Genomic DNA, 13909 nt, shown 5'->3' on the forward strand with positions numbered 1-13909 from the left:
TCACTTTAATAAGACGGTTATTGGCAGCTAGAGATCTAACTACCTTTACAATCATTGCTGACTTTTACACTGTCGAATTAATATTATACAGGAACATGTGCAGCCATTTTGAAACCGGGTTTGCTCCTAACCCTATTTGCTCCTAACCCATTTCCCATTCTAACAAATCAAAACATACTACGCTTGAAAGTAAAAAATCGTTTTTTAACTCTTTTTTAGAGTCATTTCAAGCTGAAGTTTCCGACCGTACAGGACGGGTAACAAACATCCCTGTAACAATTGGAAAATTCACCTTGCTAGTAGGAAAGAATATACTAAGGCGGCTAAATATTGTCCAAACAATCTGTCTACAACAAGTTAACAGAATACTTAGAAAACCTTTCTGGACCAAACGAACAACGGAAAACCTATCATAAACACTGAACAAACCAACACAAATAAGTGTCAAAAGCAGATATATTGCGCTTTTTCATTTAACCATACATTATTTTCAAGCTGAAGTTTCCAACGCTATAGGACGGATACCAAAACATCTCTGTAACAATCGGAAAACTTCATCTTGCTAATAGGAGAAAATGTAAGAGCGGCCAAAAGTTTTCCAAACAAACTATAGGGCAAAAACAGAATACTCGGAAAACTTTCCCTCGCCCGAAAAGACAACGATAAAGCTATTTAATTTACTTTGCCTTGCTGAACTTTGTATTAGCTGAGTAGCACTTTATACCAGCTAGAACGGATATTAAATGTCGCTATCACGGGGGAAAAAGGCACTCTTCTTTTCCACTATCCCAAATAGGAAATCTGAACCTACCTGAAGGAAAAGCGTCTCTTCTCGCAAACTTGTCGAAACGTTGAAAGCTATGCAGCTTGCGTTTGACTTGTCGATAACTGGGGCAGGTTTGTAAAACGCTATAAATGTTTGGATGGACAACACCTTGCGAATACAGCTGGGCTATTTTCAAAAAGCCGTTTCTGTAGAGTTCATATACAAACATTGGCCCACTTTGCGAGAACTTCACTTCGCGGACTGGTAACAACTGAACTAGAAATGCGTGTAGTATCTCAGTTCTTATAAGCAAAAAACCCGCATAATCGTACGAGAGATACGAGGTCACTTTCTGAAAAAGATAGGTAGCGGCATACCTTCCACTCCAAGATATCGAAAAGTAAATCCAAAGAATCACTATCGAAGTTGTTCGACAGACAAAGTTCATTTTGGCCGTGCGGTTTTAAGCAAACACTACATATACGAAACGGGTGGCTGTTACGAAGAAAAGTGGAGAAAAAATCACTAACGAAGGACAAATAATTAGATGAAATTGAACGAGAATAGCTTTGGGAATTTAAGGAAATTACTGTTCTGTCATTGCTGACGATGAACGCGAAGAACAGTTGTGGGAGGAGGTCAATTTCTTTAAGTACTTGTGACAGCAGCTGGTCTTCGCCGCAATATGTCATCTCAGCCATGAACTTGTTTGGTAGATTATCTGCCACATTCAAGAAAGGTACTTTACACTTCGCTCACAAGAAACTATACAACTTATTCATTGTAAAACACTTACTGCTTATGAACTTGGCGATGTATGTCAATTTTCGGTGTTCTTAGCTCGTAGATTCCGTTAGAATGCAAGTAAACGAGGTCGATAGGATAAATCAATGCATTTACAGCTTCTTTAAAGCTCTTACCGGCGACTGCCATTTGAACAACAAAATAAACAAATGGGACGTTTTGTGCCATTTTCATCCATAAGAATTACTTTGTACAGTATAACTTTCAGCCAGGATTGAATTAATTGAACCACAGGGTTAGTTAAGTTTGACAAGACTACATGCAAGTACCGTAATTGTCAACGTAATAGAGTTTACTGGAATGATGAGGAAAAAAGGAAATTCTTATCAGGAATAACACAAAAAGTTGTGCTATTTTCTCGTCTTCTGGGGATTAACTGATCCACTGGGATCGATAGCAGTATTAAGTTTGACACTAACTTGCCTTTTCAATTAAGTGACCATATTGGAAAACAATAATAATCAAAGAAGGGTTTACTATTGCAGCCCCCTTTTCCTTAACACCTCTCCTTACAAAATATACAGTATACAGTACATGGATCTCCAATAAATTTATGTATTATAACAAGTGCTGTATAAGAAGGAGAGAAGCCCACTTTAAATAAGTGCCTTTCTCTCCCCCCCCCCACCCCCACTGCCCTTCATTCTCCAGAAATTCACAAAAAATAAACAAGTGCTCCACTAGCCTGTTCCAGGCGTTCAGACAGTAGAGCGTGTTAACTGACTCCCCACCATTTGAACGCTGTACTCTACTATCTGAACACCTGGAACAGGCTAGTGCTCCGGGCTCTGGGTTTATCCATAGCCATGATCGGGCCGCAAGTGCATTCATTGGAAGATATGGCAGAATTATAATATCATATTAAAAGATGCCAGGAAAATGGTATGATCTATTTAAGCCAACAGACAGTTGTAGAACATGAAGATGTTACATTTCTAAGGAAGATGCAAATACACACCGACCAAGGATTCGCTACTTGAAGACCAGACATATGCATTGTCATCTAAGATCACGAAAACATGACGTGCAAACTACGTTACAAAGCGTTTAGACAAGACCACCTCTGTTAAGGTCACTGAAAAACTCTCAGAATACGAAGACCTAGAAACTGAAGTCAATACCTTAAGACTAAGGGTTAGTCTCAGTCTTTGTGAAGCTTTTCTTAAGGAAAGCACAATGCAAAGGCTCAGATGTTGATGATAGTAATAATGACAATAATAAAAATAATAACGACAACAACAACAATAAATCAAGAACTGCAGAGCCCTCATCAGGGATGTGAAATATGGTGTCTTTTTCAATTGTGGCGATTGCAATTCTAACGACGACAAAAACTTACGATAATTACGTGTGCTTTCGTGGAACAATCAATCTGACTTTTTCACGCGTAGACCACTTTCCCTGGGTAACAGTGGATGCGGACGACAGCTAAAAATAGCCACGTCTCTGGGTATAAATACTCACCTGTCCCAGTACTTCTCGTCTCTCTCAGCGCAGCCATGCCAGAACTACTGACTTTGCTGTCCTTAAGCAAAAATACAACGATTTTCACTGACCTGAAACCCCTTCCATCGCGTAGTTTATGTTCCATACTTCTTTATGCACAGTTTTTCTCTCTTGCAAAATTCACCCCCTCCGAGAAATAAGCCTTCAAAAAAAGCTTCCTCTCTGCCTCAAAGCGAGGCGCGCTAAAAGAACCAGTCACGTGATCTACCATACTCTCCAATCTTAAAGAATCTCACCCACCCAGTTTGCATTGCGCGCCTTTGTTGTTGTTATCCGGGATATGCTTATAACGCTCCCATATTTGGTCAAAGATAAGCCAGGTCCAGACAAGCGTGAAAGGTCACATTTGTTATGGAAATTGAAGGAGACAGTGAGCGTGATTTTTCAGAAAGTGACCTTTCTGATGAGGAAGTTGAGGTCAACGCGTATGGATCGCCGATTAGAACCGTAAACAGGGCTCATAGCCGTGAAACCACCGTTACCGGCGCAGTCGCTGTGCCAAGTACCAGCGACGCCAACAGCAATCGCGTGGTAAGAATCCGGTCAAACTAAAAATTTTGTTTTAGTGTCGTTTCAGTTACCTGTTGTTACTGCTGTGACTAACTTCAGCTCTATTCGCTGTAGGTTTGCACTTGTAAAAATACTTGCAGCCGCAAGAAAAGTGCAAGATACGCAGGCTGTCCGTGCCAAAACGCGAACCTAAAATGTTCTACAAATTGCAAGTGTGGTACAAAGAAAGCACCTTGCAAAAACCAGGTCACGGAAGGTCAGGAGATCGGAAATCCGAGTGCTTTTGTCCGCCACAGGCAAGCTGTAGAGGACTCTCAGCGCGAAATAAAGGTTTGTTTACGAGGTTATAAAATTCTATTCAAGTTAGTTTACTTACCTGGATCATGTATGCAAATTATTTCAGACTCGGCGCATCCTCCGTATTATACACATAAGCTTAGTTATATTTTGATTTATGTCTGGCCTTTCTCTTTTCTTTTTGTAGGAGTTTGTGACCAAACTATCTTCTGACGATAAAGACCAGCTTCTTATTAGGCTGCTGAGTCAAGGACGCGGTAGCCTTGAATTTGCTAGAAACATGCTAACCGGAAGCGATGACATTGACCCGCCATCGCCTCAACCAGAGCAAAATATACCCGAAACTTGGTGTACTTGTGGTGTCTGCAGGAGAATGCCGGATGAACAGGAAAACGTCTGTTGCAAAAAGAGGACATGTGTAACTTCTTATGTCATGTTTAACACGGTTTGCCTCGATCGGGAAGTGCTGCAATTAGCTATAAGAGCCAGGTGCGACATCCGCGCGGACGAACCCGATTACTCTACTCAAAGTTACAGGAAGGCCGCTTACCGGCAATACACATTGTGGAAATTTGGTAAACTTGGTAGAGGGAATCGAAAAATATTGCCTTCTTGTGTAGTAATAGTTATTCGCCAAGCATATCCTGCACCAGACGGTAATTACATGGGTTTTCGCCGTTCTTAGCGTTAGAAAAAACCAATATCTTGCGCCATGAAAGGGAATCCGGATTCCGGAATCCAGAAATTTTTTGATTGTGTAATCAGAAATCTTGGGTTTTGGCATCCAGAATACAACTGAAGAAATCCAGAATCCCACTAATGATTGAAATCCAGAATCCAAGTTCTAATACCAAATGCAGGAATCCATTGTGGATTCCAGAATCCCAGACTGTCCTGATTCCCTTACATGGGGCAAAATACCTTTATTGTTATTGATAGAAATAAGTAGAGAAGTGCAGTTATGTTCTATTTCTTCACTGTTCTTGTTTATTATACATTCAACACTTTAAGCTGGACACTTTTGGGACCAGCAATAACTGTATCTCCATCAGTATTGTCTGTCTTCTAGTCAGTCAAACAAAGGGAGTGTGACTCAAGGACCAAGTGTCTGCCTTACAGAGGTGTACTACTACAAATGGAGAAATCCAAACTATGTAAAGAAAGACAACATGTAGTTTTATAGAAATGTTTACTTGTTTATTATTTACTGACAAAAATGCTTTTAAATTTCTCTTTAGAAATTTTTTTCTGTTGAATTGTAACAACCAGAAATGTCACAACAGCATTTATAGCCCACTTCTTTCTTTTGATTATGCTCAAATTAAATATGATGTAACATGATACAATTCCCAAAGTTGATGTCTGGTTCTCATGTTCAAAACTATATTCATCTAAAATTACTATATTCAAACCCACTGCTGATAATCTGACTCCTATTAGGAAGCAAGGACAAAGTAGTGATTAGAGCTCTCACATACCACCAATGAGGTTGGGGTTCCAATCACAGAGGTATGCAGTTATTTGGGAGGCTTTGTTCTTTGTGGATCATCCCTCAAAAATCTACCTCTTTACATTACCAGTTTACCTTGAATATTTTAGATGAAGAACTGTGGGTAAATTTGCAACCACTGACAATAACAATAATTATTATTATAAATAAATAATGTATCTATTTATTTATTCTAACTGGCTTGAAAACTGAAAAAGAGTGTGTGCAACAAAGGAAACTGTAGTGTGGGTTTTGTTAAATTTGTTACTGCTTATTCTAAATTTCCCTACATTTCCTTGTAGAACAAAGGGGAATTAAACAGTATTTCAAGAGTACATGTAATCTAGTTTCTTTTTCTACACACCACTTCAAAGTAATTTCAAAGATTGCATTTTTACTGATGCTGAGTTCTTTGGCACCTATTGTGATTTCTTTTCCTTTTGAAATCGAGATAATTTGGCTTTGACCAGCTCCTCAGTCGAAGGGGCCCTTTTCGTGGCTATTGTTGGAGCCAGATGGACAGGATTTGCAGGGGAAACTTCAATGTGCCTGGTAACAGCTTCTGTGTCTTCACTGCGGCGTCTTAAGATGTCTGCCTGGAGCAGAGACATGTGAGGATATTGCTTTGACTCCTTCACCGGTTCCACCCTCCAGTTACCTGATCTTTTAGAATAAATTTTCTTAAACCGGCCTTCCAGTGTCTTCCGGAAAACATGAAAATTGTGGTCAAGAGCTGCGAGCAAAATCCGTCCAGTAAAAACTTCATACCTAAAACATGATATTACAACCCATTTATTAATACTTAAGGAGGACAATAGCATCTGAAAATGTCACCATTTAATATTGTCTGGTAAAACATGCACTGTCTAATTAATAGTGAAATGTACTTACGCAAAGGCAATCCTCTTTCGTGCATACTTTAGAAGCATGGAATTGAAGTTTTCCAAATTGCTTGTATGCCTAAAAAAAAGATTTTATTTTAACTAAGTAAAGACCAGCCGGATTCCCTGTAAATCCTGTCCATCTAGCCCCCACAAAAACTACTAGTTCAAAGCTTGAAAATAATTTCAACTTGCTTACAATATTTTAGCAAGTGAGGGAAATTTGACAAAATGTCAGAGGTCATATTCGGCCTTTGTTATGCACCTCTCCAGTAACTAAAAAACCTCTAGGAAGAAAAAGTTAAGGGGAACAGGAAAATGGGTAAGAAATTAATTTTTATTGCCTCAGTCCAGATAAAGTGTAAGTTGTTATAAACATTGTAGCTGGTTGAGGACATAACTGATAGAGTTTCAAGAGTGATTAAAACCACAGAGATCCTAAAAAATCCATACCTGAACCTGACATAATGCTCTAGACTTTTCAGCCACTCCCGGTCTAAAACAATCTTTTGGAGTTCCTTGGCAGCCTTGGAAGTCATAGGGAGGAATTCTTTTCCACCTTCTATTTCTGTGAGTGGTCCATGGGAACACATCCCGCCATCCCACTCATGCTCTCCACAGACATGATGTAGGATTCCCAGCCTCATATCCTTAATAAAACATAAAAATTGTTTTGATTTTAAATGTCACCAGGAGCAATCCAGTTTCAAACAGTAAAACAAATAATTGTAAGACTTATACCTTCAGCTCTTCAACATCTCCATCACAAGTTTCTGCACAATGCCAGAAATGGTTCCTCACAGGTTCAACCCACTGTAACAATTGGTCACAGCCCTTAATCTTCTCAGCCTATAAAAAAGGAAGCACATTGGCAGTCAAGTCTGTTGAAATATTGAGAGATAGGAATACAAAATATAGTTAAGCACAACACAAAATGGACTAAATCAGTTCTGAGGGATTACGTACAAGTAATAAATCAGAATCTACATACAGTGGTTATCTTGGCAGTCAGCTTTATAGATTTATGCCAGATGTCAAGGGAGTGGAAAAGGTTTCCAAGCACTTCACAATTTGCTTCTGCAAAAATGATAATAAACAAATTAGAAATGTGTTAACATAGGACAAATTTAACTGTGAAAAGACACAATAAATTTGTCATGAATTCAGAAACCAGAAAAAAACCATAAGGGAAATCTGTCATTCCACTCTGTAAACTAGCCTTTAAGCAGAGTAAATTTATTAGAAAAAGCAGTTTTATTATTTCATAAGTAACAATGGTAGTATTGTATGTTGGAATAGGTTGGTTGATTTGAATTTGGTATTAAAACATCCAACTTGTTACAGAAAAAAAGACGCCCCGGGAAAAATTAAAAATAAAAACTTAAAAATACCTTTAAGTGCCCTGACCATTTTCATGATGACTCGTGATGCATCCGTCACAACCTCTCCAAGCTTGAGGCCATTCATCATCCTCTCCAAAAGTCGTTTACACCCCATCTTCTCCATTAAAGAGGACGTACCACCTGCTTCTCGTTTGTCAACCACCTCAAGATCCACAATTACATTAAGGTAGTGCTCCATCATTGTATACACACAGTACTTTGCACTGAACCCAGGGGAATCCATCCTTCCATCACCACAAACCACAAGAACATCATTCTCAAAAACCTTCCAAACCACTTCCTTCATTTTATCCCACATGTCCCTGATGCTGGGTATAGCATATAAACTCTGAACCCTTGAGAATGTGGAAGACGAAACAAAATTCAAATTCATGCTCTTTGCTAGCAGAGCAACTTTCTCAAAGTTGTTTCCTGACACCAGAACCGATGAGGCCAACAACACAGATGACACGTACATTTTTTGGCCACGTTTTTCACCCAAAATAGATGAAGAACTCCACACACCACCATGACCATTACTACACTTGTGTGTTATCAGCAACACACCACCCTCCAATTTTTTACTTATGACTTTTCGTTGACCTGTACACCCAATTTCTGGACAATTTCCTTCCAGCAACTCTACAATCTTTTCCACCTCCACAATAACCCTGTCCGCCTTCAACAACTCAAGATACCTATTCAGGTGTTCCCCAGGTATTGCCAGTCCTTCAATTGCAGGCTTTATCCTGGATTTCATATCCTTGATGGTCTCATCCAAAGTCATTGGGCCAAAGACAGGAAGGACTGGTGATGACACACTGCATGTTTCACCTTCTGTCTGCACCTCTGCTGGACCTGTGGGCTCACCCTCTGTCTGGGCCTGCACTCCTACTGCTTCGGGGGCACTTTCCATTTCAAGGTCAATGTCCAGGGCTGTCAATGTGGCATTGTCAAGTTCGGACAAAAAGCTGTAAAAATAACAGAAACATAACATAAACATATCATCATAAATTCAACATTCCAACCTAATGAACATTTAAAAAATCTTTTCAAAATACTAAAATTGGGTTTAGGTGTTTATAAGTACTCTTTTCCAAATTGCCATGGCAAAACAAACAAGTGCATGTCATTCTTTACCTTGTTTGATCGACTTCTATATTTTCAAAAGTTATTTCTTCTTCACTCCTATTGCCATCATCAGACTCACTGAACTGATCACTGCTGTCCCAGCTATCTGCAGTCTCGGAGTCACTAGCATCAGAAGCATGATCACCAGACCTGAAATGACAACTTCACCATTATTACCATCTATCCATCATGTAATGTTTCATGTAATGTGTCTTTCCATCTTTGTTGTTGTTTTTAATCATCAAATGTAGCTTCTTTGTTGTTCTTAAACTCTGTGACCAATGTAATTGGCTTATTTGTGTTGTGGAATCTTTGCCTAATAATGAATGCTTACTTATTCAGCTTTGTTTTGCTCGCTGTGTGTCATGTAATAGGTGAAGCTAATAAAATAAAATATTGCTAATGCACTGAACAGTACAACAGAACTTTCTGTGATAAAAAATTTTAATAGTAACAGGATGTGAAAATGCTGTTCCAAGTAATGTTGTTTTTTCTGCATAAAATTCCATTCTAAGCAGCTTAGCTATGAACTCATATAAGAGTGGGAGTATTTATCTCAGCAAAAAAAAATTGTCTCGAGAAATGCAAAGAGAAATAGACACACTTACTCCACTTCACTCATAGTCTCTGCCTCTGAATGAGGGTTGCCTCTAGAGAGGAAAACAGGGGATTCCAATTAGAAAGCTCATCCAAAAGAGTCCTGTGCCCGGTCAGTTGGTCTTTCTCTAGCTCATCAAATTCAATCCTAAATACAACAAAACATGAACGAAGCCATGAAGAAACTCATTATTGTTGTATGATATTAGTACAAGGTTTCCAAGCCTATCATTTTAACACAACATACCGATTGTAGACTCTACGCTAAATTAAAAGTACTCACTTGCTCAAACTTGAGTTTTCTGCAGCACCAGCAAAGGATAAAGGGGAAACTGTGATACTCTCAGTCCTGATTTCTTTACCCATCGGGGTCGACTGGAGGAATAGCTGCCTTCTTCCTACCAAAAAATACGAAAGAAGGCGCAATGTATAACAAAAAAAATAGCGAAATACTAAAACTGCTATAATGGCATAATAAAAAAAGTGAGTTTTTTTAAAAAATTATTCAATATTTTACCTTGATGCACTTGAGGTGAAGTATCATCTGGATGAGCGTGAGGAGATCGATCACGCTCTCGTATAAGTTGCTGGTGAAGAAGCATCGCCGCAAAATCATTATTCGTAATTCCGTGTAGCCCAAGGGCCTCCTTCCGTTCAATCCACAGATTGTATGTAGATTCCCTGAGTTTAAGGCGTTTGATGCCTTCTGGTCTTCTTGGACGGCCCCTAGCAGGACGGCTATCCGCCATAATGGCCGCCGTTTCAACGAAATGCGACAGAAAACTAAGTACACAGTGCCCTTGGAAAGAAATTTCTTCCACGAATGTGAATCAAAAAGATAGTTCCGAAACTATAGAAGTAATTCCAGAGGAAACAGGACCTTAACAACGCCAATAAATTATCGAAAGAAAGGATGGAATATCAAGGTTATAAAACTTGGATTTTCGGGGGCCCTGAAAATGGCGAATGAAGAGCGTGAGCGCGCAATGCAAACTGGGTGGGTGAGATTCTTTAAAACGGCTGCAAGCGCAAAACCTAACTAATTAATCCCCCTGTGTAAAAAAAAAAAATAAAAATAAACGATTTTTCAGTCGTTTTTTGTGCCAGTTCTAAACTTTGCACGAGCAGTGGAACGGTGGCGTCTCCCTTTTTACGTAACACTAATGCGCGTTTTTGTACAACTTGAAGTAGAACTGAAGATTCGAACAAAGCTTGTCGCTCCTGCTTGTCGATAGTTTTTTTTTTTCCAACAGTGAAGCAGAGTCAGCTCCCGACCGATCCCGATTTTTGTATGACTTTGACGTGGACAATCAATGGAGGCATTTCCGTCATGGACCACCAACAGCCTCCTCGGTTGAACGGGGAAGAAAAAAAACTAGATTCAAAATGGATAAAAGGTACTCTTCAAGGAAGCAAACACTGTCAAGGAGAAAAAATGCCGCCTATCGCGACGTTGACACGGTCAATTTGGTCTGCTGCAACGACAGGAACGAGGTAGAGCTTTCTATAGATCTAGAAACTACAATGAACAAAATTACGTGATATCGAAACTTATGCAAGTGGAACTATTTCCTAGCGGACGCAGAAAAATAACCTACATTATCCCAGCTTTAGGCCCTGTGTGCAAAATCGCCTTCATGAAATGCTACGGAGTGTCGCCCAAAAAAATTAAAGTCCTTTTAGAGAAAATGGATTGTGACTGTTTATCTATTGACCCCGATAAACGGGGTAGGCACAGTAACAGACCGCGCAAATTGACGGAAGATGCGAGGAGACAAGTAACAGAGTTTATCTGTTCCCATTCGGCAAACCACTCGCACTACAGAAGGGCGCGAACGGAAAAACAATTTTTTGATACCCCCACAACTATGCGAAGAATGTGGAGAGAGTTTACTAGACATTACCGGAATTTCACCTCGACACGTTTGGGAAAGAAAAACAAAGGTCCTGTTATAAGTTTTACTACCTTCAGGAACGTGTTCAACGAAGATCTCGGCAGCAGGTTGGGTTTTCGAAAACCACGAGAAGACACATGTCAGGTTTGTGACAGGACCTTAAACACGATAGGACGAATGACAAATGGCGCAACCGAGGACGGCGCCAGTAATGAAGAAGAACTTCAAAGAATAAGAACAGAACGTCAAAATCATTTAATTGAGGGCGAAAGGAGATATGCTGCCTTAAAGTATGACATGTTTGTTCTGTCTAAGAAACGGGTCAATGGGTGTACAGATGAAAGTTAGCAGATGGATTGTCGACACTGATTTCCTCTTTGCTTTAGCTTGAGGGTCAAGAAAATGTAAAACTCAGTATAGTTAAGGTGAATAAAGTGTTGAAAGAATTTGTACTTGCTGAGTTCGAGTTGATTTGAGAGAAGGTGGGTAATTTTGTAGTTTGCGATTTGATGACACTAGTAATAGGCCCTCTGCAGCTAGCCATTCATGTGGTACAAAACCGCCATGCTGGAGAGCAAAAGTCGCACTGGGACAAGACAAACAAAAGACATACCGGCATAATTTTAAATGGTAATTTTCTTTGTTAGTCTTGTCCCAGTGCGACTTTTGCTTTCCAGCACGGCGGTTTTGTACCACGTGAATGACTAGCTGCAAAGGGCCTATTACCTTAGCCTACCAAAGCTAATCGCATGTCTCAGATCAAGGCTTTGTTAACTTGAGGAAAGTACAACCTTCCTATGCCTTATGATAGGTGGGTAGCCCTCCCTCCTACCACGAAACATGGGCCTGAATCCGGAAAAGGGTTGCGTATTTGTTATATATCTGTTTTAAAAAAATCGCCCTCCTCGAATTGTCATCCCTTTTAATTATTCATTACATAAAAAAGTCCCTGTACTGATACAAAATACACACCGCATCAGGGAAAAAGATTCACTTAAACACATTCAATTCCAGTTCAAAAAAGTACAGGAAACCGTGAGCCATGGCAGACTGAACAGAGATATTTAGAGTCTCTTTTACGGAAAAGAGCAAACGTCAGATTCAAGTTGAGAATTTCACAACAAGAAACAGGGAACACTTGGTCACGTGGTACAAATTCACGTTTGCCGTTTGCCGCAAACGTGACTCTTGGCTCCAAAAGGGAGCTTAAGCGACAGCGTTTTTGAGCGACGGACGTCAACCGGAAGTGGGCTTTTTGCAACATTGGGCAGTGGATGGGTTCAAAATCCCGGGCAAATCGTCTTTATAACAGAAAAGAAACTCAGAAATACAAATTTTTTAGCGTCAAGGCATATAAAAGAACAGAAGGCCTCACTTCCGGTTGACGTGCATCGCTCAAAGTCGTCTTTGCTTAGGGTCCCTAATGTGAAGACAACTGTGTGCAAGACCTGCGCGCGCTCTCTTAAGTTTCTCTTCCAATGACTGTCGCAAACGTAAGTGATAACGGTAGTGTTTTTTTTTTGAATATCGAACCACTAGCGCAAGCTGTAAATAACTGAAGACATAAGTTTCAAAGTAAACTGAGTACTGCGTTAAAGAGGGCACGATGTGTTAAGCCTCACGTAGTCAGGCCCCTTTGCATGGACTAAAATGGCCTCGAAAACGCTTACTTTGCATATGGATTTTCACAAAAGCTTACCTACACCAAAGGTGTCTTCTCAAGACTGGTATTACTCAAAAAAGCTCAGAACAAGCCTAATGGGTATATACTGCGCAAACCAGGAGGTTATACACTGTTTTATGTACGACGAGTCTATTGCTGGTGTAGGCCCAAATGAAGTGATCTCAATCTTGGACTATTTTCTCAAAAAACTTCAGACGGAGCAAGGCCGAGACAGGTATGACCATCTTATAGTGGGGTGTGACAATTCTCCGGCTCAGTTTAAGCAAAACTTTCTATTTTTTTATATGGATTACCTGGTCACAAGAGGAGACTTCCTACGAACAGACTTAAAATTTTTGTTGGAGGGCCACTCGTATAGTGTGTGCGATAGATATTTTGGAAACATTCAAAAAGTTTTTAACGCCCAAGAGAAAATTGAAACACCCAAAGACTGGGAAAACGTTCTAGTCAGCAGTGGTTTATCAAACGTCAAGGTCTATTGGGTAGGTCTGGACATGATAAAGGACTACAAGTCATTTTTAAAGTTAAAATACGTCAGTAGAAACGAAAATTTACAGCACGAGAAATTTGAGGTCAAAGAAATCGCGTGGATTAATGTTGGAATTGGGGAACAGCCTGATGACAGGGGCAATCTGAAAGTTGTAGATCATCCCGACTGCGCCTTCGTGCGTCTCACTATTGACCCAAAACAGCAACCCAGGCTAGTTTCGTACACAAAGAAAAGGCAAGCAACTCCACTGCGAATAGACCTACTGACCACACTGAGGCAGGAACTAAGGCCAATTCGTGAAGATGTAAAGCAGCAGTGTCTAAATCTAGCTAGAAAATATTTAAGTGAACGTGCCGAGCGTTTTTATGCTGCCCTACCATGTATCCAAGAGGGGAGTGAGATTGACAATTGAAGGTTATCATTATATACCTTTCACTTGAACATTAATCGTGTGTCCTGATTAGCTTCCTCTTTAAC

At 39.9% G+C, this 13909-nt stretch overlaps 3 protein-coding genes across 3 annotated transcripts; 1 reads left to right on the plus strand and 2 right to left on the minus strand.

The window, feature by feature from the left end:
* The first annotated feature begins 3368 nt into the window (after positions 1-3368).
* Positions 3369-4588, plus strand: LOC140929511 (uncharacterized). The gene is made up of 3 exons (XM_073379277.1): positions 3369-3607; positions 3701-3916; positions 4071-4588. Exons 1-3 carry the CDS (start codon positions 3428-3430, stop codon positions 4566-4568), a joined length of 894 nt encoding a protein of 297 aa, XP_073235378.1. The 5' UTR covers positions 3369-3427; the 3' UTR covers positions 4569-4588.
* A 910-nt stretch (positions 4589-5498) lies between these two features.
* On the minus strand, positions 5499-10310 carry LOC140931986 (uncharacterized). The gene is made up of 7 exons (XM_073381658.1): positions 9881-10310; positions 9647-9761; positions 8790-8916; positions 6995-7102; positions 6707-6903; positions 6264-6332; positions 5499-6140 (listed from the first exon to the last, which is right to left on the minus strand). Exons 1-7 carry the CDS (start codon positions 10110-10112, stop codon positions 5792-5794), a joined length of 1197 nt encoding a protein of 398 aa, XP_073237759.1. The 5' UTR covers positions 10113-10310; the 3' UTR covers positions 5499-5791.
* LOC140929512 (uncharacterized) lies at positions 7206-9063 on the minus strand. The gene is made up of 3 exons (XM_073379278.1): positions 8776-9063; positions 7645-8606; positions 7206-7330 (listed from the first exon to the last, which is right to left on the minus strand). Exons 2-3 carry the CDS (start codon positions 8549-8551, stop codon positions 7230-7232), a joined length of 1008 nt encoding a protein of 335 aa, XP_073235379.1. The 5' UTR covers positions 8552-8606; positions 8776-9063; the 3' UTR covers positions 7206-7229.
* Positions 10311-13909: the final 3599 nt, after the last annotated feature.

This window comes from Porites lutea, chromosome 3 (assembly GCF_958299795.1).
Source record: "Porites lutea chromosome 3, jaPorLute2.1, whole genome shotgun sequence".
In the NCBI taxonomy this organism is placed as follows: domain Eukaryota; kingdom Metazoa; phylum Cnidaria; class Anthozoa; order Scleractinia; family Poritidae; genus Porites; species Porites lutea.

Bases quoted from the DNA above. Each gene is read 5' to 3' on its own strand.
- LOC140931986 (XM_073381658.1), bottom strand. From the start codon at position 10,112: ATGGCGGATAGCCGTCCTGCTAGGGGCCGTCCAAGAAGACCAGAAGGC. The intron at 9,762-9,880 runs GTAAAATATTGA...ATTTTTTGGTAG, and splicing joins TTCACCTCAAGTGCATCAAG to GAAGAAGGCAGCTATTCCTC. The intron at 6,141-6,263 runs GTAAGTACATTT...ATCATGTTTTAG, and splicing joins CGAAAGAGGATTGCCTTTGC to GTATGAAGTTTTTACTGGAC.
- LOC140929511 (XM_073379277.1), top strand. From the start codon at position 3,428: ATGGAAATTGAAGGAGACAGTGAGCGTGATTTTTCAGAAAGTGACCTT. The intron at 3,608-3,700 runs GTAAGAATCCGG...TATTCGCTGTAG, and splicing joins ACGCCAACAGCAATCGCGTG to GTTTGCACTTGTAAAAATAC. The intron at 3,917-4,070 runs GTTTGTTTACGA...TTCTTTTTGTAG, and splicing joins ACTCTCAGCGCGAAATAAAG to GAGTTTGTGACCAAACTATC.
- LOC140929512 (XM_073379278.1), bottom strand. From the start codon at position 8,551: ATGGAAAGTGCCCCCGAAGCAGTAGGAGTGCAGGCCCAGACAGAGGGT. The intron at 7,331-7,644 runs GTATTTTTAAGT...TCATTTTTGCAG, and splicing joins AATGGTCAGGGCACTTAAAG to AAGCAAATTGTGAAGTGCTT.